General features: G+C 42.6%; 3 protein-coding genes across 3 annotated transcripts; 2 read left to right on the top strand and 1 right to left on the bottom strand.

Annotated features, from left to right (window-relative positions):
* The first annotated feature begins 128 nt into the window (after positions 1-128).
* Positions 129-9652, top strand: ttc5 (tetratricopeptide repeat domain 5). Its single transcript, XM_074661859.1, has 9 exons — positions 129-645; positions 1286-1418; positions 1502-1713; positions 1879-2029; positions 2145-2236; positions 2336-2539; positions 8732-8946; positions 9034-9178; positions 9268-9652. Exons 1-9 carry the CDS (start codon positions 583-585, stop codon positions 9385-9387), a joined length of 1335 nt encoding a protein of 444 aa, XP_074517960.1. The 5' UTR covers positions 129-582; the 3' UTR covers positions 9388-9652.
* Positions 9653-9761: 109 nt separating this feature from the next.
* Positions 9762-11794, bottom strand: ccnb1ip1 (cyclin B1 interacting protein 1). Its single transcript, XM_074661860.1, has 4 exons — positions 11494-11794; positions 11266-11412; positions 10978-11152; positions 9762-10104 (listed from the first exon to the last, which is right to left on the bottom strand). Exons 1-4 carry the CDS (start codon positions 11788-11790, stop codon positions 9947-9949), a joined length of 777 nt encoding a protein of 258 aa, XP_074517961.1. The 5' UTR covers positions 11791-11794; the 3' UTR covers positions 9762-9946.
* Positions 11795-13907: 2113 nt separating this feature from the next.
* LOC141784556 (uncharacterized) lies at positions 13908-22068 on the top strand. Its single transcript, XM_074662396.1, has 3 exons — positions 13908-14253; positions 15872-19206; positions 19315-22068. The coding sequence occupies exons 1-3, from the start codon at positions 14178-14180 to the stop codon at positions 19543-19545; spliced, it is 3642 nt and encodes a 1213-aa protein (XP_074518497.1). The 5' UTR covers positions 13908-14177; the 3' UTR covers positions 19546-22068.
* The last annotated feature ends 1749 nt before the right edge of the window (positions 22069-23817 follow it).

Here is a 23817-nt window from a genome sequence, read left to right as displayed (position 1 = left end):
TAGCTATATAAAAAATATTGTTTTCCTTTTTTATTTATTTCAGAGTAAAAAGGAAAATATGTAAAACTTTCTGTCGCGTTGAAAGAATGGTTGTTTATCGGACTAATTTTAGTAACGGACTTCGAACATTTTCCGGTGTTCAGATATAAAAGGCGACCCCACTAACTAGCGACTTATGTCAGTTGTCGTAAATACAACTGTCAAAAACGTCCTCATAAAGCTCCTTTCATCAGTTGTTTATCACAGACACACCCACTGTTAATAATTTTTACAATCTGAAAAAGAAAAAAAATTGCTCACAACGTTGAAGCAGTTTGTACTTACGACAGCATACGGCTAAAGAGCGCCACTGAATGTGGTCACGCTTTGTACCGAAACACCTACGCACTGAAATTAAAAGCCTTTTACCTGCGGGCTAAAATGTAGTGAATTTAGGCCATCTCTTCGAAGAAAATAACGTCTTCTGCCACCATAGGATATCATATATTTTGTTTTAGCGCTTATTTCATAGCTTTGAGCATTTTTTTTTCCTTCAGCAGCCGCTCTTCTGCACTTTGCTGCTTTTAGACACCTAATGCAAAGATGGCGGATGAAGAGAAGAGTGGTGAGCCTGGGCAAGACAAAAACGAGCTGGACATTTTAAAGGTATTTACCTTGATTTTTTCAAACAAATAAATCATTATAAAGGTAGTTTTAGCTTGTAAATTTTGTTAAGTTTTAATGCTATTAGAGATGTGTTATGTGTGTGTTATGGTTAAGCTAACTCACTTGTCATGTGCTGAAATACTCGTTACTATAACAACAGGCTGCAACTGTCAGGCTAACACACTTATCTTTGTTTTTTGACTATTACTTTTGGATGTAACGTGACCTATAGTTTCCCTTTTCTCTTATTGGACGTATAAAGATCCATTAAATTTCTGTAGTTGCACTTAACTGCCCTCAAAACGTCAAACTACATGCCTTGAGCGCATCCATCCTATTTCTTGCCGAGTCATCAAAATGTCAATTTGGGATTTATAATGCATGAAGTGCGGACACTGGATTATCATGTTGCAGCAGGTTTTAACGTTTAAATCCAGACTGGGTGTGATTTTTGAGACGTTTTTGGAATAAAAATTGTGATAATTTTACAAAAGTGGGGATAACTCAGGTGTTGGGTGTGTCCCTGCTTTAGACCTACTCAGCATTGTACAACAAATTTGATTCAACAAAGAGAAATGTGCCATTGATCTATTTTAAGTCTCTCAGGCACACATTCTTTTCTTCCATTCCCTAAATCCAGGAGCTTGTGGATGACTTGTATAAATTTAGAGATTGCTATTTTGAGACTCACCCAGTGGAGGAAGCTGGGAGGAAACAAAGCGATGTCGCACAGGAGATGGAAAACACGTTGAAGAAGCTGGAGGAGCAAGAAAGTGAGAGTCAAACAGACACATCAGCACTCCAAACTTCAGCTTGTGGTGTATTATTTACATTCACTGTCTCTCTGTGTTTAAAGGCAATTTAAAACACAAAGCAGAGTTCCTGCTGCAGAAGGGCAGGTGTCTTAACGTAGCTCCTGACTTCAGCACCGAAGCAGAGGAGTGCCTTTCTCGGGCTGTGAAGCTGGAGCCGGGCCTGGTGGACGGCTGGAACACATTAGGGGAGCAGTACTGGAAAAAAGGAGACCTCGTTGGTGCCAAGAACTGCTTCACTGGAGCTTTGCAACAGGTAGAGAAGACAGAGTGAATTTTTGCATCTATGCTTCTCTTCAACACATCTCTCCAAGTGTGTTTATAAAAGATGATAAGTACTGTCTTTGCTTAACCAAATTAGTGTCTATCTTTCAGTCTGCTTGCTAACTAAGCAATCTTTTATTTGATTCCACCTCTGCAGAGCAAGAACAAAGTGTCTCTACGTAACTTGTCCATGGTGTTGAGACAGCTGCCAGCTGTGGACAGGGAAGCACATGGAAAGCAGGTGATGGAGAGCGTGGACATGGCCAGACAGGCGGTGCAGCTGGATGTCACAGATGGGACATCCTGGTGTAAGTAGTGAGCCAAAATACTTGCAGTGAATATGCATTCTGTGAAACAAGGGTTACTTTTTCCCCCACTTCTCTGATGTGATTTTTTAAAGTATTTATTTGGTGTTTTTCCCAGATATCCTTGGAAATGCCTATGTGTCCCTGTTCTTCTCCTGTGGACAGAATCCACAGCTGTCACAACAAGCTCTTAGTGCCTATGCACAATCTGTGAGTATTCAGTTGAACATGATGTACATGTTCAGGTCAGTCAGGGCTAATATTAACAACACGGTTCACTGATTTACTCCCCTCTTCTTTGATTTGCAGGAGAAAGTGGACAGAGCAGCCTCCTGTTACCCAGAGCTGCATTTCAACAGATCCACTCTGTTTCAGTACGAGGAGATGTTTGGCTCTGCTCTCGGTGGCTACAGCCGAGCAGCAGCTCTCGATCCAGGCTGGGAGGAACCACCAGAGAGAGAGAAGCAGCTGCTGGAGTATCTGAGAAAAGTCACAGAACTTATACAGAACAAGGTAAGAGAAGCTTAACCTCCCATGTATGACTGTCACAGCTGAAAAAGATGGGACTGTCTTATATTAAAGGTTTAGTGATTAGACCACAGTGTTGGACTGCACCACTTATCTGAGAAGATACTGTAACCCTCGTGACTCAGGCCTGCTATCACTTACTCCTTTAAGATGATGAAAGACATCCAAAACATGATTTTTTTTCAACATGTTCCATTTTCATTAATTTTGTCTTGCAAACGTCATTTTAAAAATATAGACATACTCTGAAAGTGGGGGCTAAGGAAAAGGATCAGGGTCACTGGGCAAAAAACTATCATCAAAGCCAGACAAGTAAGAAAAATAACAAGAAACTCTCACTTTGTTTTTGATTTATTCTGACTTAAATCAAAGAACTCAAAGGCAAAACAGGAAGAATTACTTGAAAAAAATCAATCATATTCAGTGAAACAAGGTTCAAATAAGTAAAAATGTCTCCTGAATTCTGACAATTCTGAAACCAGAAGGCAAGGCAAGGCAAGGCAAGTTTATTTCTATAGCACATTTCAGCAATGCAATTCAAAGTGCTTTACAGACAAAACAAGTTATAGAAAACAATTAAAATTCAATTAGAAATGAAATTAATTAAAAAGATACAATAAATCAAACGACAAAAAACAAACAAACAAGATTAAAATAGATTTTAAAACAGATTTTAAAACAGATTTGAAAAACAGATTTTAAGATAAAATTTGCAGTGCAAAATTAAAGACAAGATATTAAAATGATTTGTTAAAATGCTCTAATAAAAGGCAGCTGTAAAAAGGTGGGTCTTCAACCTGGATTTAAATGAGCTCAGAGTTTCAGCAGACCTAATATTTTCTGGCAGCTTGTTCCAGATATTTGGAGCATAGAAGCTGAATGCTGCCTCTCCATGTTTAGTTTTGACTCTGGGGACTGAAAGCAGACCTGATCCAGAAGACCTAAGTGGTCTGGGTGGTTCATAAGGGACCAGAAGATCATTGATGTATTTTGGCCCTCGTCCATTCAGAGCTTTGTAAACCAACAGGAGTGTTTTAAACTCTATCCTCTTACAAACAGGAAGCCAGTGTAAAGACCTCAGAACTGGACTGATGTGATCCACTTTCTTGGTCTTCGTGAGGACTCGAGCAGCAGCGTTCTGAACCAGCTGCAGCTGTCTGACTGATTTTTTAGGGAGACCTGTAAAGACGCTGTTACAGTAATCAAGCCTACTGAAGATAAAAGCATGGACCAGTTTTTCCAGGTCCTGCTGACTCATCAGTCCTTTAATCCTGGACACATTCTTTAAGTGATAGTAGGCTGACTTTGTAACTGTCTTGATGTGTTTGTTAAAATTCAGATCTGAGTCCATGATCACGCCTAGGTTTCTGGCATGGTCAGTGGTTTTTAACTGTAACATCTGGAGCTGCTCACTGACTTTGACTCTCTCTGATTTGGCTCCAAAAACAACAACCTCAGTTTTGTCTTTGTTTAGCTGGAGGAAGTTTAGGCTCATCCAATCATTGATCTGTTCAATACATTTACCCAGAGCCTGTATGCTGCCATGATCACCTGGTGATACTGAAATGTATAACTGTGTGTCGTCAGCATAGTTATGGTAACTGACTTTGTTGTTTTTTATAATCTGAGCCAATGGGAGCATATAAATGTTAAACAGCAGAGGCCCCAGGATGGATCCTTGGGGGACGCCACATGTTATTTTTGTCCGCTCAGATGTACAGTTACCTATAGACACAAAACAGTCTCTGTCCTTCAGGTAAGATTTAAACCAATTAAGTGCTGTGCCAGAAAGTCCCACCCAGTTCTCTAGTCGGTTTAACAGTATGTCATGGTCTACTGTATCGAAAGCAGCACTGAGATCAAGCAGCACAACTACTGAAACTGTGCCACTGTCTGTGTTCAGGTGGATGTCATTAAACACCTTAACCAGTGCAGTCTCAGTGCTGTGATGAGGCCGGAAACCTGACTGGAAGACATCAAAACAGTCGTTCAGTGTCATAAAGTTATGTAATTGCTGAAAAACTGCTCTCTCAATAATTTTACTTAAAAATGGTAAATTGGATATGGGCCTGTAGTTGTTTTTCACTGTCTTGTCTAAATTGTTCTTTTTCAACATAGGCTTGATCACAGCAGTTTTCAGGGCTTGTGGGAAAACGCCTGAGAGAAGAGACACGTTTACAATCTGTACCAGATCTGATGCCATGATTTTTGAGACTTTTTTGAAAAAATCTGTTGGCAGGATATCTAGACAACAGGAGGAAGAATTTAAGTTATGTATAATGTCCTCCAGGTTTCTATGGTTTATAGGATAGAATTGCGTCATGATGTTAAGATGGGCTCTAGGTGGGCACAACTCATATCCCAAACCTGATATAGAGGAAGTGACTGTTTGTCTAATCTTTTCAATTTTTTCTGTAAAGAATGAGGCAAAATCATTGCAGGCCTTACTGGAATGAAATTCAAGGCTTACTGACACAGGAGGGTTGGTTAGTCTCTCAACAGTAGCAAACAAGGCACGTGTGTTGTTATGGTTTTTGGCAATAATGTCAGAGAAAAAAGATTGCCTAGCATCCCTCAGTAGTGAATTATAAATTTGAATTTGTTCTTTGTAAATCTCATAATGAATTTGAAGGTTTGTTTTTCGCCACCTACGTTCAGCTTTTCGACACTCTCTTTTTCCATTTCTTACATGTGTAGCATTTCTCCATGGAGATCTTTTCTTTCCTGAGATAACTTTCTCCTTCAGTGGGGCAATGGAGTCCATAACACTTGAAATTTTACAACTTAAGTTGTCTACAAGTTCATTGACTGAGCTGCTACAGGGCAGGGGGCTTGTGGAGGAGAAGACCTGGTTAAAGATTTCACTGGTGCTCTCAGTAATGCATCTTTTGTGGATTATTTCTGTTTGAATCTTTGTGTGCACTGAGATAGTGCTCTCAAAGAAAACACAGGAATGATCAGACAGAGCAACATCAGTCACAACAACCTTGGAAATGTTCAGACCCTTGGAGATAAGCAAGTCCAGAGTGTGGCCCTTATTGTGTGTGGGCTCTGTCACATGCTGAGTCAGCCCAAAGCTGTCCAGAGTAAAACTCAGTTCTTTGGTCCCTCTGTCCTGGGGGTTGTCAACATGAATGTTAAAATCACCAACAATAATGACATCATCAAACTCAACACATATTGTAGACAGCATTTCACTTAGATCATCAAAAAAGCTCACACAGTACTTAGGTGGCCTGTAAATAGTTATGATCATGGCTCTGGAGGTGGACTTCAGCTGAAGAGCAACATATTCAAAAGACTCAAAACCTCCAAAAGTTACCTGTTTGCATTTAAGGGAGTCGCTAAATAAAACTGCAACTCCACCTCCTCTCCTGTGAGCCCTGGCTTCACTGATAAAACTGAAGTTTGGAGGGGTTGACTCGATAAGAACAGCTGCACTGTTATTTTCACTCAACCAAGTTTCAGTTAAAAACATAAAATCAAGTTTGTGCTCAGTAATAAAGTCATTAATTAAAAATGTTTTGCCTGCTAAAGACCTGATGTTTAATAAAGCCATTTTTAGTGCTTTTGGGGCCTCATCACACTTTCCTGTGACAAGCTGTGACTCACAGGAAATGGATACCAAATTTGATAAATTTACGTATCTACACATGTTTCTTCTTTTTTCCATCAGAGTCCTCTGTTTTCTTCTATTTATCACAGGGATTTGAAAGACTCCTTGAATTCCAAAGGGCCCTGACTTTTTCTGGATAAAAACATTACTGATATCAGTGTTACAGCCCGGACCCGGCACATATCAGTCAGACTCACAGACGTGGTGATTCAGGGGGGGTGGGGGAGCCTTGTGACTTTTGGTTGACGGAGGTTTCAGGCGTGGTGGAGTTGGGGGGGCTGAAAGATCGGGGAGGCTGAAGGGAGAGAGTGTGGGGGTTGGACGTGGTGTCAGCTGAATTCCAATATTGACAAGGTTTTTCATCCTATCGGTGAAATCCAAGAGTGGGGAGTCTGGACTGGATGGAGACAGTTGGAGGCTAGGTGGGGACTGTTGAGGTGGAGATTGAAGGCCTCCTGTTCGGGGCAGGGAAAACTCCTGCTGCTGAGCTGTGAGGGATGAAGGAGATTCCACATGTTGAAATGAGGATGATGACGGTGAAGCTGAAGCCTCTGTCTGGGTCAGCAGTCCTCCAGAGCGCCGTCTTATCTGTTGTTTTGGATTGTCTTGCTTCTTGTCCTTGGCAGGGGCTACTGGTGTCTGACGCAGAAAATAAAAAATGTTGGAGCTGAGCAGTTGTACTCCTGATTTGTTAAGGTGGAACCCATCCGCCTTAAAGAGGTGTCTGCGTTCCCAAAAAATGTAGAAATTGTCAATGAAGTTCACTGATCGATTAGCACATGTATCTTTCAGCCATCTGTTCAGCATCATCAGCCTGCTGAATCTCTCATCTCCTCGTCGTACTGTTGGCAGGGGTCCACTCACATACACCTCAGTTTTAAGGGATTGAACTTTGTTGAGCAGATCAGTAAAGTCCCGTTTCAGTACCTCTGATTGCTGCTTTGCAACATCACGGGCTCCTGTGTGTATGATGAGAGATTTCACTGATGGATGCTCAGCAGCGATCTTCAGAATTTTATTTGAGATATCAGACACCATGTCATTGGTAAAACACAGTACTTTGGTGTTTTTCAGGCTGCAAAAGCGTTTCATCTCATTCACAGCTCCGTCACCCACTATCAGGGTTTGAGGCTCAGAGGTTAACCCTTTCAGTAGCTTTTTACTGTGTGATTTAACTTCGTACCTTTCTCTGGTGTCAGAAGGTGTGCATTCTTTGGGGCAGTCCTGGTCTTGTAGAAGTGGAGCAAACCTGTTTCTTAGCTGGATCCCAGAGTCTCGGCTCGGTTTGCTCTTACTTTTCTTTGTAGCCACTGTCCATGACTGTTTTCTCCTTGGTACTGGAGTTGAAGCAGCACTCCTGTGGGATGGTAGTGCAGGCCAGCCAGTCTCATCACAAATCTCTGGGTTCTGGATTCTGCCTGTTAGCCTTCTTCCCAGATCCCTCTTTGGTTTTGCCCCAAGTAGATTCCAGGGAGGGCTACAGGCTGATTTATTCCCTTTTAAACAGGTGTCCTCTATCTTGGTGCTGTAGCTTATCAGCGGTCTGTTGACCTGCTCTTGTCCACTGCCTTGGGTCATCGGAAGAGTAGTATCATTTCCACATTGTCCATTTACCTCCGCATTCATTTCAAGCCGGAGGATTTTTTTTGTTTCCAGGACTGCTATCTTCTGGAGAAGCCTGTGATAGTCATCAGACTTTTTAAAAATGTTGCAGAAGTCCAAAATCTGAGGATAAAAAGATTGAATTTTGAAAAAAAAAAAGGTTTCTGGGGTGAATTCTGAAAAAAAAAAATATTTTTAGACAAAAGCAGTTAAAATTCTGGGACAAAAATTAACAGAAAAAGCCCAAAACCTGAGGGGACCAAGGTTGGAATTTCAAATATACAAATTAATTGATTAATTTATTAAATAACAAATTTAAATGGGAATGAAAACATTTTGGAAACTGAAGAAAAAAGTTAAATTTTCCCTTTTGATTAGTCAAGATTCTGGAAAAAAAAAACGGTCGATTAATGAGAAAAAAAGTCTGAAGACCAATAGGAGAGTTTAAGTTTTGAGAAGAAAAAGTGAGTATTGGAAGAAGAAAATCTGTAACCTGGGGAAAGAGACTGATTTTTTTTTTTTGTAAAAAGAATGGAGAATAAACTCCAAATTAAAGAAAAAATATATAAAATAAAATATTTAGAAGTCATAAAAGAATAATGAAGACAAGGAATGTTCAGTAACCAGTATTTTTTTATTGTTTTGAGGATATTCAGTTTTATTCCAAACTCCAGCTCAATAGTTTTCCAGTTTCTCACAAACCAAACCTCATTGTGAAGAAAAACTTTTTAAAAATGTTGCAGATGCTTGTTTTGAAGCATGGAAAAGTCTAAAAGTGTTCAATTTTTATGTTTACTATTTTTTCCAATTATTTTTTTCTAATTTCTTATTCTGTTTTCCATTTTCTTGCATGAGTTTTTAATGTCACACTGAAGACTACACCAGATTCACTTAACGACCACTAGATGGCAGCAGCACATGGTGTTCTGCTCTAACCTTCAGTCTGTTTCATCTCTCAGGGGAAGGTGAAAGCTCGTCGCTTACGGACGATGCTCTCCTCTCTGAACACGTCTGCTTTGGGGCCCTGCTCCTCCCCTCAGTTCCGCTCCCCATCAGGCCGCGTCGGCAGCCTGGAGCCACGGACTCTATCCTCACTCACACATGGGTACCACCCTGGGGTGGCTGCGATGGGCAAAGTGGTGTTCAGTCTGGCCTCTGAGGGGCGTATGGCTTTGTGAGTACAATCATCAGTTTGATTGAGAAGAAAAAAATCTGGATTTTTGGAGTGGTGCTGTAAAGTTTCTCCACTTTGTTTCTGCAGCACATTTGGCATGGTGGACAGCGAGGAGACGTGTATAGTGGTGATGGTTTACAACACGGCAGACAGTTGGGGCGTTCTGATCGGAGACACTGTGGTCATTCCTGAGCCTCAGGTCAAACGAAACAGCATAACACATAAAGAAGAGGTCAGTGTTTTATAGTTGCTGTTCGAGAAGCTCAGATAATGATCATCTACTGTTCATGGTCTGATTCATATCTTTTATTTTTCCGGCAGTCGTTTGACTTCAGAAGCATACGCGTGGACTCTCCTCTGCTCCTCATCGTCAACGGAAAGAAGCAGAACGTCCACAGTCAGATCGCTGCGTCTGTCAGCTACAAACCACAGAGTGAATGAGCCAAACGAGAGGCAGGACCAAATGTTGAACTTTGAAAAAAAAAAAATCAGCTGGATGATTATTGAGATGAAGATGAGATGTCCAAAGTTTGTGCCTGTTTGATCTGTTTGTAAATAGTTCACTTCGTTACTTTATCCGTAGAGAAACACTTTGTGTATATTTATATTTTCTTTTTTGTAACTTTGTTTTCGTTGGTACATCATCAAGTTCTTTTGATAATGAAAATGACCTGTATTGATGAGAATGAGATGCCACGGTTTACCCTGAAAAAAAAACTTTTGGTCTTAAATATTTCGTTTTTGTGGTGATTTAAAACGTCTGTTTTCACTTTGTGACTGTCTGTAGCGGGGAAGCTCCAGAAGAAGAAGTCTCATGCCAAGAGAGTTATTATTTTGTATCATAAATATTTAATTTTAGACCATTTTTTATTATTGTTGAAAATTTAACAACCAGAGCCACAAGGCTAACCATTGCGTAAACCGTTAACACCAGAACGTTGTTTTTTAAATAATAACTAAAGTTGAGTGATTGTATCGCAGTCCGAAACCTGCTGTCGTCTCAGTGCTTCCTGATGATCCGTTGGCTTTTCTCCTTGGTGGGGGAGCTGAACTGGAAGAACGTCTTGGCTCCATCAGTCTCCAGGCAGGAGAACAATCGTCCTTCCCCGTCGGAGAGGAACTGAGGGGTTCTCGGAGGAGACCCCTGCCAAGGCACCCCTGGGTGACACAAACAGAGAAGATGGATGCCTCTCATTGTTCTAGCAGGTAAAATTCCATTATGTCGACAATCAGCTCATTACTCCTACTGTTATTTCTTGATGACTACTTCCTTACAGACACCTACAGCTGGGATTTTCTTTTGTGCAACTCAACCTGATTCTTTTTGGTGCTTCCTACCTATTCTCATTCAGCAGTGTGGGTACTTACAAGTGTTCAGTTCTCAGGAGAAGGCATACTTTCAATTAAGTATCACTATTATTCAATTAAATGAACCCTTTGATGCTTGTTGTCGCAAATTTGCGATGTACCCTGTCAGGTCTTGATGCAGCTGAAATGACCTTTGTATCTCATTATTACCTATTGATTCATATTCTACACCAAAGATAGTATCAAATCCACTATGTCACAATATATTGGTCAGGGGAAGTTCTTATGTCAGTATATATTATATAATTAGTTATATTGTGTGTACTATACTCAAATCTACAATCTCCACTTAATTTAACTTCCGTAAGAATGCAAAAACACATAAAAACAATCTTTTTGTAATTGTTAATTAATTCAGGCGGTAAGGGTTATTTTTTCACTTAAACAAATATGACACCTGGATTCAATATAAAGAGCAAAAAATGCCAGTAGGGTAAGAAAAGGAAAAAGTACTCGTTTAGTTTCTTGTATTAAAACATCACTTCAAAAAACTTTAGGGACACTCAATGTAAACTCTATTTTTCTGGAGTTGTCATGCGAGTGTGGCTCATAATAAGTCATAATACCTTACCTCCTCAATAGAAAATATAAAACACACCTTTAATCAAATATCCAATATACCTGTAAACTCGTAGAAGCATTACTTGAAGTTCATTTGCTCACCTCTGCTGAAGTCCTGGAGTCCTGGTTTTGTTAGCGAGTCTCCCTCCCCCACACCCACCACCATGTTGCGCAGCCTCAGTGAGTCATACAGCCCCTGGAGTTTCTGGTACTGTCTGTTCCTCTCCATCAGCCTCTCAGACACCTCACTGTACTTCCTCTTGTACTCATCCATCACCTGAGAAGAAGGAGAGACATTTGTTAATGTTCTTTCCTGCTCACAAATACAATTCAGCAAAGATTTGACTTGAATTCTCAAAAGCTGCACTTGAGTTTGAGATTGAGCCTAACTTTCTTCAGGGAGGCAATTTCCCCCCTCATTGCAGTGAGCTCCAGTTCTCTGCTCTGGTTCTGCTGGCTCAACACCTTATCCATCTGCTTCAGCTGTGCCTCCGCCCTTGACAGGCTGTACTCTTGATACATCCGCTCTTGATGGACCTGAAAAAGGAAAATACACATAAGAGTGATGCAAAGGTGCATATTTATAATCACATGCATAGAGACAGGTTCATATTTGACCTGATAGCTCCAGAAGGCCAGAGCACGGGTGCTGATGTCCAACACAATGTCTGGCCGTAGACCTGTCAGCACCATGGCTTTGTACTCCTCAGAGGGTGACAGCTCCGTCCTCACAATGTCCAGCTTACCGGAGAGTGCAGAGGAGCAGGCCGGACAGATGGCGGGAGAGCGGCTGAACTCACCGGACCCGTGCTGATCACAGAAAATGTGTGAACACGCTGTGACCCAGGCAAAGCCACTCAGCTTGGTGCGACATTTTGGGAAGTTGCACAAAAGTGTGTCATCGCAGATGGACATGGCTGGGGCTGAAACATAGAAAAGAGCTTCAGTTAAAGGTAAAAGGTGAGGTAAGACTCATTTTCCTATTTGGCAACCACAGTCTCAATTCTGTCAGAGTTAACTAAAGAATGAATCATAGGTGATTTAACATTTTGTTGAGGAAACTTAACAGCTCAAGAATAATTAGTGGTTAAAATAGCTAACTATTTTGAACTATTTTGTGACTAGTTATTGAGTCAAAACACAACAGAATATGTTATGTTCATCTAATGTCCTCATAGGCTCTAAAACGTATGAATACAGTTTTAAAAATTAGTGTCATTTGTAGGCTACCCTACAGCTCTGTCATTAGAAGACAGAAATTCAAAATTTCTAGCTATATTTTTAAAAGTATGAATTAGAGTAACTGTTTATTTGTCTAAAAGCTCTCTAGAAAAAAAAGAACATTCTACTTGTACAAGAGCTTTAACTTTAGGATAGATAAATGGCTAACATTCTTGGTCGAATACAGAAGTGCGTCACAAGCCTGGCCTCAGCTAGCTTAGCGTACGTGTACGACCGTTACGTACTAGCACCAGCATTCTTACGTTTTTGTTTAACGGCTGCTTTGGGAAATGTCGAGCTCTGAATTTTAAGAACACATTATTTCGCTAAAATTTGTCGCAAACCTTAATATTATGGTAATAAAATAAAGACAAAACTCACATGTATTTCGTTATTTTTAATAGTTTGAGGCCTTCACTCCGCAGGTGGTTACAGATGACGCAAATGAACACTGTAACGTGATTGGTTGATATCAGAAAGGCCTCGCGATCGATATGTTGATCTGTTAGTTTGAATTAACTGACAAAAAGCGAGGTTTTTTTTACGGTTTTAGTGAGTGTTTGCGCTTTTATTGAACGCCAAAATAATCCAAGTTAATTATTTTCACTTTAATATGCGAACATACTTAAGAATATAGTTTATGACCACTTTTTTTTTTTTTTTTTTTAATTACTAGCTAGTTACTCCTGACTCTTCGACTAAACTACTTCCGTTTTGATATCAAGGGTTATGAATGCGAGCGTTAAGACAATCATGACAGTTTTCTCCCCTCAAAACAAATTACGTTCCCTGACCAACCTTAGTGAATGTAAGTATAATGTGAGACACCTACTTAAATATGGCCCCCCTCCTCTTTTTTCCTCCTCCACCTCCTACTTTTTCTCCCTCTCTCCCTCTTTTATCCATTTCTCCACGTGGTACAGGAGTAAAGGCGGGGGGTGAAAGAGGGGCATTGTGCAGTGCAGCAGTGGATCCGGGGGTTCATAGTGAGAGAGGGGAGATGCTCACTCAACTGTGTCCAGCACGCCATTGTCAAAGATTCCCATCTATTCTCTGCCTTTTAAATAGAGCTCCAGTGTAAGATGCTTTTTGAGAGGGGGAGTAGGAGGGGGGGATATTATGCACTCACAGTGATAACACACAAAATACATGCATGAATGTGGAATGGTTGTGTGGCCCCTCTCGCACACAACGGCCACTCGCTGCAGAGCTGTTGATAATTGGCTCTATGATAACCAAAGGGAGGAAATATCACCCATCCATCACTTTAGCTGTAGTCTTGACTCTTGGGACACCACCACCATGATGTCATTATTATCCAGCTTGCAGGGGTGCTGTGCATTTTTAGGGACCCTTACAGCTATCACGTGATCAATAAGTCACCTGTTGGGTATTTCTAAAACATATGACTGCATCCTATTTAATTTGATTTAATTCCATAATTATGAGAAAATGCAGCTATCTTTATCAAAATAGTAAATATCACGTCATTTCAAATGCTTTTCTAAGATTCAACAGCTGTAACACCTTATTGTCGTGTTTTATTGAAAGTTTATAGCTGCTAAGAGTGTGTAAAGAAAAACTAAAGCTGGGGAGAAAGAGAAAGAGAGAACCAGGGAGGCTGTGTGTTACACGCCATTGAAATGCAAATATCATTGAAGAACAAGGAGTGGTTCTGTGTGTGTGTGAGTGTGTGTCAGTGTGTGTGTGCGCATGATTGTGTGCTCCCTGTATGTGCATGCAGCGGAGCAGCAGTGGGAGAGGAGGGGCGCAAATTTGGACAAGTTTTTTTTGTGGGGGGGAGAGGAGACTTTAGAGCAGCCACACACGCACTCACTGCGGCTTCATATGACACTGCTGTTCAGCGGATTTCCAGACACCGATGTTTATCCTTTGGAGTCCTTTGACGTTGAAAACTTTTGTTTGAAATTTACTTTTCGATCAGAGTCAGTGCGGAATTGTTTGACTTCTGAACTTTAAATGCGTGGATGTTTTCTGGAGCGCTTTCCCAGTGCGCAAAAACGTGCCTAGTGCCATTCGACCGACTGATGCCCCCCTCTCTGTCTGACTCGCCGTGAATCATGTCACGCCGGAAGCAGAAGAGACCCCAGCATCTCGTTAACTCAGATCCAGGGGGCCCACGGCTGCTATCTCACGGTGAGTAAACATCTTAACGAGTGTGCATGCGTTTTCATCTTTGGATATCTTTAGATACTTTGACCACCTTGCATTCTTAATTCACTGCAAAGTGAATTAACTGTAACTCTTAAACTTTTCATTTAACTTTACTAACGCAAGTGCTGGTGTTGATGGCTTCCCTGTGCTGTGGAGTTATTGTGTAGTCAAGTTTATTTATGCTGCTATTCATGGCCACAATCGCGCAGAAACACCTGATTTACTGATCTAAAAAAGTTTGTCAACTGAAGAAACCCCTCCTGCTTTGTCATTCATGTTATGGGCCCCACTAAACGGAGGCCTTAGGCACTCTAGCCGGGGCCAATAAACTTGTCCCTGTGAAGTGAATAGAGTAGGATTAACTAACATACATCTGTGGCCATTTTCATGTGCTGCAGGAAACCTACAGGCTGCTTAACGCTGGCTGCTGGAGGTCTTTGATCAGTATAGAGCTCTCTCTTATTTGTTAACAATAAGGTGCATGGGGGAGTGGGGGAGGCAGTGTTTTTGGCAAAGATTAATCTTCCACCCTTCTATTCTAGTCGTCTTTTACTCTTAGTCCACAGCTTTCTCTTCTTTGCACCCTTCTTCCCCCATTTTCCACATTCTCAGTTCTTCCCTCCCCCTTGTCTTTCTCCGTCTCTCTCATCCCCCAGTCCTATTGACTGTATACCCCTACACACTTCGGGGGGGGGGCTCAGATGGATGAGGAAAAAAAGGGATTGCTTTCGCACTTGTTCTGAGTTGCAATGTTCTTTCTTATCAGTTGCGTGCACCTAAATCTTTCTGCAGGTAAATTTTAAATCATGATTTATGAATGGGCGTGAACTCCAGGAGCTCATTCTTTATGTTCCTCAGGTTCAGGTTTAATCATAAGTCATAGGGGAGAGATTTCTCAGAGGTACAGTCTTTCATTCCATCACTATACCTCTCCAGGAGGGAATAGTTAGTTTGTCTCTCCATTGTTGTGACCCTCCCCCCTTCTTTTTCTTTTTACCCTTTTCTCACTCTGTGCTCAAGATTCTGAAAGAATTTGACCCCTGAGCTGCAGAGGTCAGATTAGTTGACCAATCAGAGTGTCTGGACAGTGCCCAGAACCCTTAGCGTGGCCTGACCCTTGACCTCCACTGTGACGTAAGGGGGGAAGGGTGAATAGAGAGATGAAAGACGTAACTGCACCGAGGAGGGGGTGGGTTAAGAGGGGTTATGGGTTGTCTTGGTGATGCCCATTGTCCCCTAAAATGTGTTGCCATAGCAGCAAGGTGGTCTGTAAGCTTTTTTGTGTGTGCAAGATGTTTGAGGAGTTTTGCTCCAGAGAGCACAGATTGAGACAAGACATTACAAAGACTCATAGACTGCAGAGGATCTTCCACTTGTTTGTCCTTTATGCTCAGAGCGGTTTCAGAGCAGGCATTTCTTTTGAAGTCACAGACTTTTTTAGTTTGTATACCTGCAGACAACATGTTAACAAACAGAACTAATAAAGTAAAACTCTACTTGAAGCTTAAAGATTAAGATAATTTATGCACCAAGATGCCTGGTTTGATAATAAAGTTTGGAGATGATTGTTTTTAAGTTTTCCTTCTTTTTTAATTCTCAGATGAACACCTGGGCATGAAGTCACCCTCCACATCTCTTGGCTCAGAAGTGACCTCATCAGGATCCTCCTCTTCCTCCCCAACTTCGCTCCAAGACTGCCAGCCGCCTCTGGCCCCTCGCCCATCCCCTGGTGGGCTCCACGCGCCCTCCTTGCCCAGCGAGAGCTCGCCTCCTCCCCACTGGCCCAGCCACATTGCCCCTTTCACCACATCCCTCCCAAACACCCACTCTTCCCTCTCGCCAGACTTTCCTCACCCCTCGCTGTCATCCCAGACACACTCACCTCCTCCCCTGAGTCAAAACTCGGGTTCCCACAGCCTGCCCCACCAAGGAAACTCTCACTCCACCATGACCTCCCCTCCGATGGGCAGCTCAGCCACAACCACTACCTCCTCCTCTTCTTCCTCCTCCTCATCTTCTCAATGTGTGCCTCCTCACAGAGACAGCTCCAGTCCAAGCCAGAGGCAGCGGCAGCCCTCCAGTTCCCCAGTGGAGGAGGGACCGCTACAGGTGCCACCAACCTTGGCAGTGCTCCTTGAGGAGCTGAGAGTTTTACAGCAAAGGCAAATCCACCAGATGCAGATAACAGAGGAGATCTGTAGGCATGTCCTGAGGCTTGGAGGGGCTATCCTTGGCGAAGAGGGCAACACACAAGGAGGTGGTTCAGACACAAATCAGAAATCTACAGGAACTGCATCATCCTCACCAACACATCCCTCCACTGCCACTCCAGTAACCACGGCGTCATCACTCCTAAGTGGCCTCCCGTCATCCCTTTTTCCCCAGTCATCCATTCCCAAATCAGGTTCCTCACACGTTAATGGCAGCAGAGCTTCATCCTCTTCTACCTCTTCTTCATTGTCTTCCTCATCTCTCGCATCTTCTATCAGCTCCACTGTTGCATCCCTACACCCTCTGTCAATATCCTTAGGCTTACCGCCACGCTACCTCCATGAGAAATCATCCAACACTTCCTCTTTTGGTCACAGCAATGGTATCAGTTTCCCAACTCCCCCTCTTCCAACCACCAGCCATCCCCAGGATCTTCAGCCCAGCTCCTCTCTGGGCTCTGCGTCCTCCTCAGGACGGCCTCAACACGTGTGCCGGTTCTGTGGGAAGGTGTTAAGCAGTGATTCATCACTTCAGATTCACCTGAGATCACACACAGGTGAAAGGCCCTATCAGTGTCCAGTCTGTCTGAGCCGTTTTACAACTAGAGGGAATCTCAAAGCTCACTTCCTGCGTCATCGAGAGCAGAACCCTGAGCTGTCTCTCTCCCTGCTGCCTCCAGCGCTGTCGGAGCAAACACAGAGCGCCCCTTCCTCTGGTGCCATCCAGAGGAGGAGAAAACGTCGGGCGGATGATGATGAGTCATTTAATGCAGTGAAGGGAAGCATTCCTGGAGTGGCAGACAACATGGCGCTGGGGTTCTTGTCCAGTGCTTCCACTCGGCCTTCACCTTCCTCTCTACCTCTGCCCCCATCGGTGGACATGGCGCTGCTGTCCACTGCCCATTCACTGCTGCAGCTAAACAGAGCTTCAGCTGCATCTGCTGCCAGTGCATCGAGCCCCGTGTTGCCCTCTTCCTCTTCATCCTCTTCTTCCTCCTCTATGGGCGGCCAGTTCAAAGGAGCAAAGCAGCAGCGATTTGATGAAAACACACCTCCACACTCCACCCTCCATACAACCTCTGCATACTCCCAACTGGCTCAACTCCCCAAGATCCTCTTCCCTGGAGGTACCTCTCCTCACCATCTTGCACTTCTACGACCCCCTGGCCACCCATCCACTTCCCACCTCACGTCTCCTCATCAGCTACCGTTCCCCTTCCCCCCTTTCCCCAAACCATCAACCTCCTCTCCCTCCTCATCCTCTACCACCACCGCTGGTCAGACCTCAGACACCTCCAAGTTGCAACGCCTGGTACAGAAACTTGAAAAGCAGCCACAGGGAGGTGCCTCTTCTTCCTCCATCTCATCAAACTCTGCTGAAGCCAACGGGGATGCTCATGGCCATGACCTGTCCACCACCTCAAGTGCCTATCGCAGGGAAATGTTAGCTGCTCTTGGCTTAAGCCCGAGTACCAATGCTGCTGGACTGGTGACCAGCCAGGGAGCCTCAGGTTCTGGCACCAGAACAACAACTACCCCTTCTCTGCCTACAGCTCAGGCTGCTAATCAATGTGGAGTGTGTCTGCGAGTCCTCAGCTGCCCAAGAGCTCTACGGTTACACCAGGCCACACATCTGGGAGAGCGCCCGTTTCCTTGCAAGCTATGTGGTCGCTCATTCTCCACAAAGGGCAGCCTGAGGGCTCACCTGGCCACTCACCGTGCAAGACCAGCGAACTCCCGTGCCTTAAACTCCTGTCCACTGTGCCCACGCAAGTTTACCAATGCCTTGGTTCTTCAGCATCACATCCGCTTGCATCTAGGAGGACAACTGCCTCCTGATGAAGATATGCCTCCTGAGGATGGCACAGAAATGCAGAACCCCATCTTCAACGATGGCGAGAATGACTCCACTGGTTCAACGGCACAAATCCTTCCACTCGCCTTGACGACAAGCTCCAAGTCCTCAATTGATGCGTCAAGCTCAGGGTCTACATCAAAGCAATCAACAGCTGTTGATGCTACTTCTGTGAAGACAGAGGAATCAGAGGGCTCAACACCCAGTGTTAGCCCAACCCTGACCCGTGATCCCCCCTCAGTAGGAGCTGAGGACCCCCTGCGTCTGGGAGACAATGTCCTGGCTGATGACAGCCCCATGAACAGCGCCGTGTACCCTAAGGATGAGCCCCACACTGACCAGGGCAGGGACAGCCCTTACAAAGTGGCCACAGCTAGTTCTCATTCAGCTGTGAATGGAGATGCAGAGTCTGATGACGCACCTCTTTCCCTCTGTGTTTCCAAGCCTGCAGAAGAAAATGACACGTTGCATGAAGGGATGAAGAATAATGAAGACTGCGCTCAAAACAAACCCTCATCAAGTCAGAGCTCTTCTGCCCCACTCACCCCTCCTACCAGCCCCAAAGCTGTCCCTGAAGCAGAGAAGGCCTCTGGAAGTGACTCACAGGAGGCACAAGACAGAGGTGTTCCCCAAAGCAACGGCACGGTTGAGACCACCTCACCCAGAAAGTCTTTGCCGGTGTTGGATCCAGAGCCAGAGGTAGTGAGGGACATTCAAGCGGAGGAGAGATGCAACGTGCCAGAGAAGCCTTCAGGGGAACCAGAGTCCGTTGTTACAGCACAAGCACAAGACTCCCAGCCCCCTCGTCCTGACAAACCCTACAGCTGCTCTGAGTGTGGAAAGGCATATGCCAGCCGTAGCGGACTTAAGGTAAGAGATGTAAAGAAGGCTATTTCCACCTGTTCTTGTGCCTTGATTTAGTAACAGTAAACTGTTTTCTTAGATTTCTCAACTTTTGTGTTGTGTCATCTTCAACAGGGCCACATGAAAACTCACCCTGGAGCACTGACCAATAATCCCTCCAAGGCTCAAACCAATGACAATGAGGCTGAAGAGGATCCCAGTTCACATTCAGCCAGTAACAACCAGGAAAAGCAGGAAGGAGAGCCGGGATTGACTAAATCTCCTCAGAAAGGTGACAGCACAGAGCCTCCTCCAGTCAGTGTTGTTTCTAGTGTGGCAGATGAGCCTATGGACACTACTGTGTAGAAGAGTTAGCATTTTAAAAGGTCCTGACAAGGGAATGTATTTTTTCAATGGAAGATTTAGTTTTGGAGTCAATAATTCTAATTCATGTTTACTTTTTGTATTAGGAAGATAGATTTAGCTTCTATTCTAGTAACTTGAACAGAGATATGTGAATGTAGTATCTTAGAGATGTATTTTTGTATTTCAAAGACCACGGTGAGGCCTTATCTTTCCCACTTCATAGCATTGTTACAATGAGAATTAATTGTTTGCGCTTCTTTTAGCACATACTGTACGATATCAAACAACCAGTGTAAGCTGAGTTGAAAAAAGAAGACAGTCCAGAATCTGACAAGATGAACTCCATACCAAAACAGGCCAAATTAATAACGGCCATCATTTGTATTTGTAAATACAAGCTGCGGTACATTTCATGCCTTTGCTACTTTCTTCTTGACTTTCTTTTTAATGCCATGCTGCTAAAAGCATGTTTCTGGTGTACCGCGTTGCACTGTGAGTTGCACTGTGTCCTGTGCTGCCGAAACATCAACTTGTAGAAAGATGATAGCGACTTAGCGACCATTTTCCTCTGAGGTTATATTCAGGGTGGGCAGCTCAAAAACTGGTTTAATAGCATACTGTTAGCTTCAGAGGTGTAGGCAGTGTACATGTTGGATACCTAACAAGTATTGTCATATCACTTCATCTGAATAGCTTAGCATTTGAAAAAAAAATTGCAAAACCAGACTTTATTTATAGTTAAAACAACATAAATGACAAACTGTACTTCAAACAGCTAGCTAGCTGCTACCTAGCCTCTTGAAACATTAGCTTGAATAGGCTTAAATCCTGTGTGATGTAATAGCAATGAGAATATTGAAATTCCCTTCAATCTCTCTGAATGCTAACATTAAATTCAAAACATGACACCATAAACTGATACAAACAGACAGAGAAACGCCCTCCTCTCAAAATTGAGCTTTTTACCTTGGTTGTGATGTCAGAGGAAGATGATCACAATGTGAATTGAATAAATGATTTACTTTGGTGGATTTTGGGCCACATGTGGATGGGAAAACTTTTGAGATTCATTGAATTAAAGTCGTAATTTTATGACAGGAGTGTCGTCAGATAAAGAAAAGTCGTGAGTTAACGATAAAAAAATACATGGTGATAGGCTTTGTTTGGCAACTCGAAAGAGGATATCCTTCAATGAGGAGTGTGGATCATTTCGTGAGGGTAGACTCAACGTTATCCAGCCTATTTAGGATCCGTCTTACAATGAGGTGCTGATGGGCTTAAAGACTGAGTTTTCAGTTATTTATAAAAACCCATGCCTGCAAAAACAAAGAAATGTGAATTTGAGTCAAATTCACCTTAATGTCCGGAAAAATGTCTCATTTCAGGCAATAATAAACAAATGAATTGCCTGTAAAGAGTAAAAAAAATGCCAATAGGGTAAAATGTAATTGTTTTGTTTCTTGTAATAAGATTTTGTTCCTATTTCAAGATAGACAAATAACTTTCTGTACCCAATGGCAGTTTTTTCTTCAGGCAACTGAGGCATCATTGTGTCTTTTTTTTATTTTTTTTTAACTTTGTTGATTAGAGGTTTTTCAATAACAAGTGAAAAAAAAATAGATCTGCACAAGTTAGATAACACAAAACAGGAAAAAAGATGGAATAATTATAACAATAATAACACAAGGAAAAATAAAACAAAACTTAAATGTACAACAAACAAGCTTCAACAACATAGGAAACAAAAACAAGGAGCAAACCACAAAAAAAGAATATAATAATAATAATGACAGTATCACTGTTATAATAACTACAAGCAGGGTCTTCCAATGCTCTAAGTGGGTGCTTTAGTTTTTCTAATTTCAATCAATGTGTCTATTAAAATCTAATAAGACAGTTTTCTGGACATGTCAGGTGACTGTGGCTCATATTAAGCCTCAAAATGTTTTTCTGGACAAACGCTCACCTAGATTTCAGCTTTTGCAGTCATATGAAAACATAACTCCTCCAGATGTTCTCCTCTCCTTATTTAGCGAGAACTTACAAGCTAACGTACCTATGAGTTATTCTCCTTAAGTTTAAAGTTTATTCCCATAAAGTTGCGTCTTTATTCTTAAAATCTTCTTTTTCTTCTCCAAAGTGGCCCTATAACCACGATGACACTAATGATTGAGTTGCTGATGATGTATTATCAGTATCTTTGTAAACATTCCTGTGTTTGTAGCTGTAAACTTGCAGCAGATTACCTATGATTGTAAACCGTCTTCCTTGCTGTGGAGGTCCACAACAACGTTTGACCATGTCTTTTATAACTGCCCCCTCCTTTATTTTTCCCTCCCCCCTGGCTCTCCTCTCTCAAAGCACTTGAGAGTTTTCTGCTCCGGCAGAAATTGTCTACGCTCACAGCATTCCTGCTTTGCCCAGTTTAGTATTTGTATGCTTTGCTTTTCCCTTTGTGAACCCTTTTTTTGGAGCGATGTTCCCATGCCTCCCATGTTATGTATAAAAGTTAAATAAAACAAAGACAACGTGAGTCGGGGATATGTGTGTTTTTTTAAAGCTGGTGTTGTTTTTCTGTCTGTGACTTAGTTTATCTGTTTACGTATTCTGTGAGCATGATTCTTCTTCTGTGTGTACATTGTTGGTCAGTTTTGGCTTGTTTGCTCCAGCTCTCTGTGGCTCTGGATCGGGGTCCCTTTGTCTGCGGGCGCTGGGCTTGCTGTCTCCTAATTCTCAATGTCTTTTAATATGTTTCAGTTTCTCAGCACTGTGTGTGTGTGATTGTGCGTGTGTGTGCGTGCATGTGTATGTGTGAAAAGGATAATCACAGCCTGTATGAGTGTGATTGAGGGTGCAGCTGTAGAGGCCGCCACCTTCCTCCCCCCCCTGCCTTTCCCTCCCCTCTCTGTGTCATACGCTCTTTCATTTTCTCTTTCATTTCTCTCCCCCTCTCCCTCTCTCCCTGTCTCTGCTCACCCCCTCACCCCTGTACTCTCCCGCCCCTCTTCCCACCCCATGTAATGAGCTGACACACAGGAAGCTCTAATCCTCACACAATGCCACCCCTCTTCCCCCCAAAGTGACTGGGAGCGGGACAGGGGGCAACAGGGACCAACCTGGCCCAGCTGTCCCCAAAATGGCCGCCTATAATCCCTCCAGTTTTTTAGCCTACAGGGGCTCCCAAAACCATGACAACCAGTAACCAAGGAAAAGAATGCTCAGGGCAGAGTGGAGGACAAAAGGAGTGAAAGGAGCCATGTGTGAGAAGTTTGTCCACATGCGTTCGTAGGCGACAAGGGACGTGTCTCAATCATTAAAAAAAGGAAAGAAAGAAAAGAAGACGAAGGAGAGGAAGTCTTTTTGATTTTGATTCTTCATTTTGAATACAGGATGAGAGTGAAAGCAAAAGTCCTCAGAAGTCATCTTTGAACCTGTCTTTAAATACATCTAACACATTGATTTCTAATCAGTCACATCAATCAACCTCCTTTGGGCGTCGCCTGTCTTTTCTAAAGTAGGACAGATGTTAGTGGAGATGTTCGCAGTCATGTGATCTCCACATTAAGCACAATTAAACAAGATCAACAACCTTTTCAGGACAAAGAGGTTGTGTATTGGCTGTTAATGGGGGGTGATTTAGATGATTATAGCTTGATAACAAACTGAATGTGTTGTGAATTACAGACAGTGGTGAGCTGGGATTCTCTAAAGATGTTTATCAAGCAAATTTGGATTAATTAATAACTTATCAATGAGCACTATTTCAGAAAAACGTATGTCAAACTATTTACCTGTCCAAGCTTTAACACCTGGTTTGTGGACAATGTAAGGTGGATATTGGCAGGTTTGGTGTCCATTTCTCATGTCAACAACTTTAGCTCCTCCTGTTGGTCATCCTAAATAAAACACAAGTCTCTCTTCTTTACTCACTGTTGCTGATAAACAAAATTTTAATTTAAAATGGTGCTTAGAAAAACAGGGCTCTCATAAACTTGAAGTATATCTACATTTTTCTTTGGCAAAACAGAACCAGAAGTATGATGATATAACATAAAGCTTGTTTTGGTACTGAAACTGTGAGTTCCTGTCATGTGACTATCCTGAAAGTTTTCATGTATGTATTTAAGCTTTAATACAAAATTAAGTTTTAAAGTTTTCATTTCACCAACTGAACAAATAATTAAGATTAAAAAAAAAATAGCTAAGATCAAAGATTATTACCCTATCTAATACTTTTTTTTATGACATTTAACATATCCCTAATTGGAGGTT

The sequence above is a fragment of the Halichoeres trimaculatus genome, unplaced genomic scaffold, assembly GCF_033239565.1.
Source record: "Halichoeres trimaculatus isolate MK-OKI-2021-1 unplaced genomic scaffold, fHalTri1.1 fHalTri1_scaffold_22, whole genome shotgun sequence".
Classification (NCBI taxonomy): domain Eukaryota; kingdom Metazoa; phylum Chordata; class Actinopteri; order Labriformes; family Labridae; genus Halichoeres; species Halichoeres trimaculatus.
This window is presented reverse-complemented; position numbering and strand designations above follow the sequence as displayed.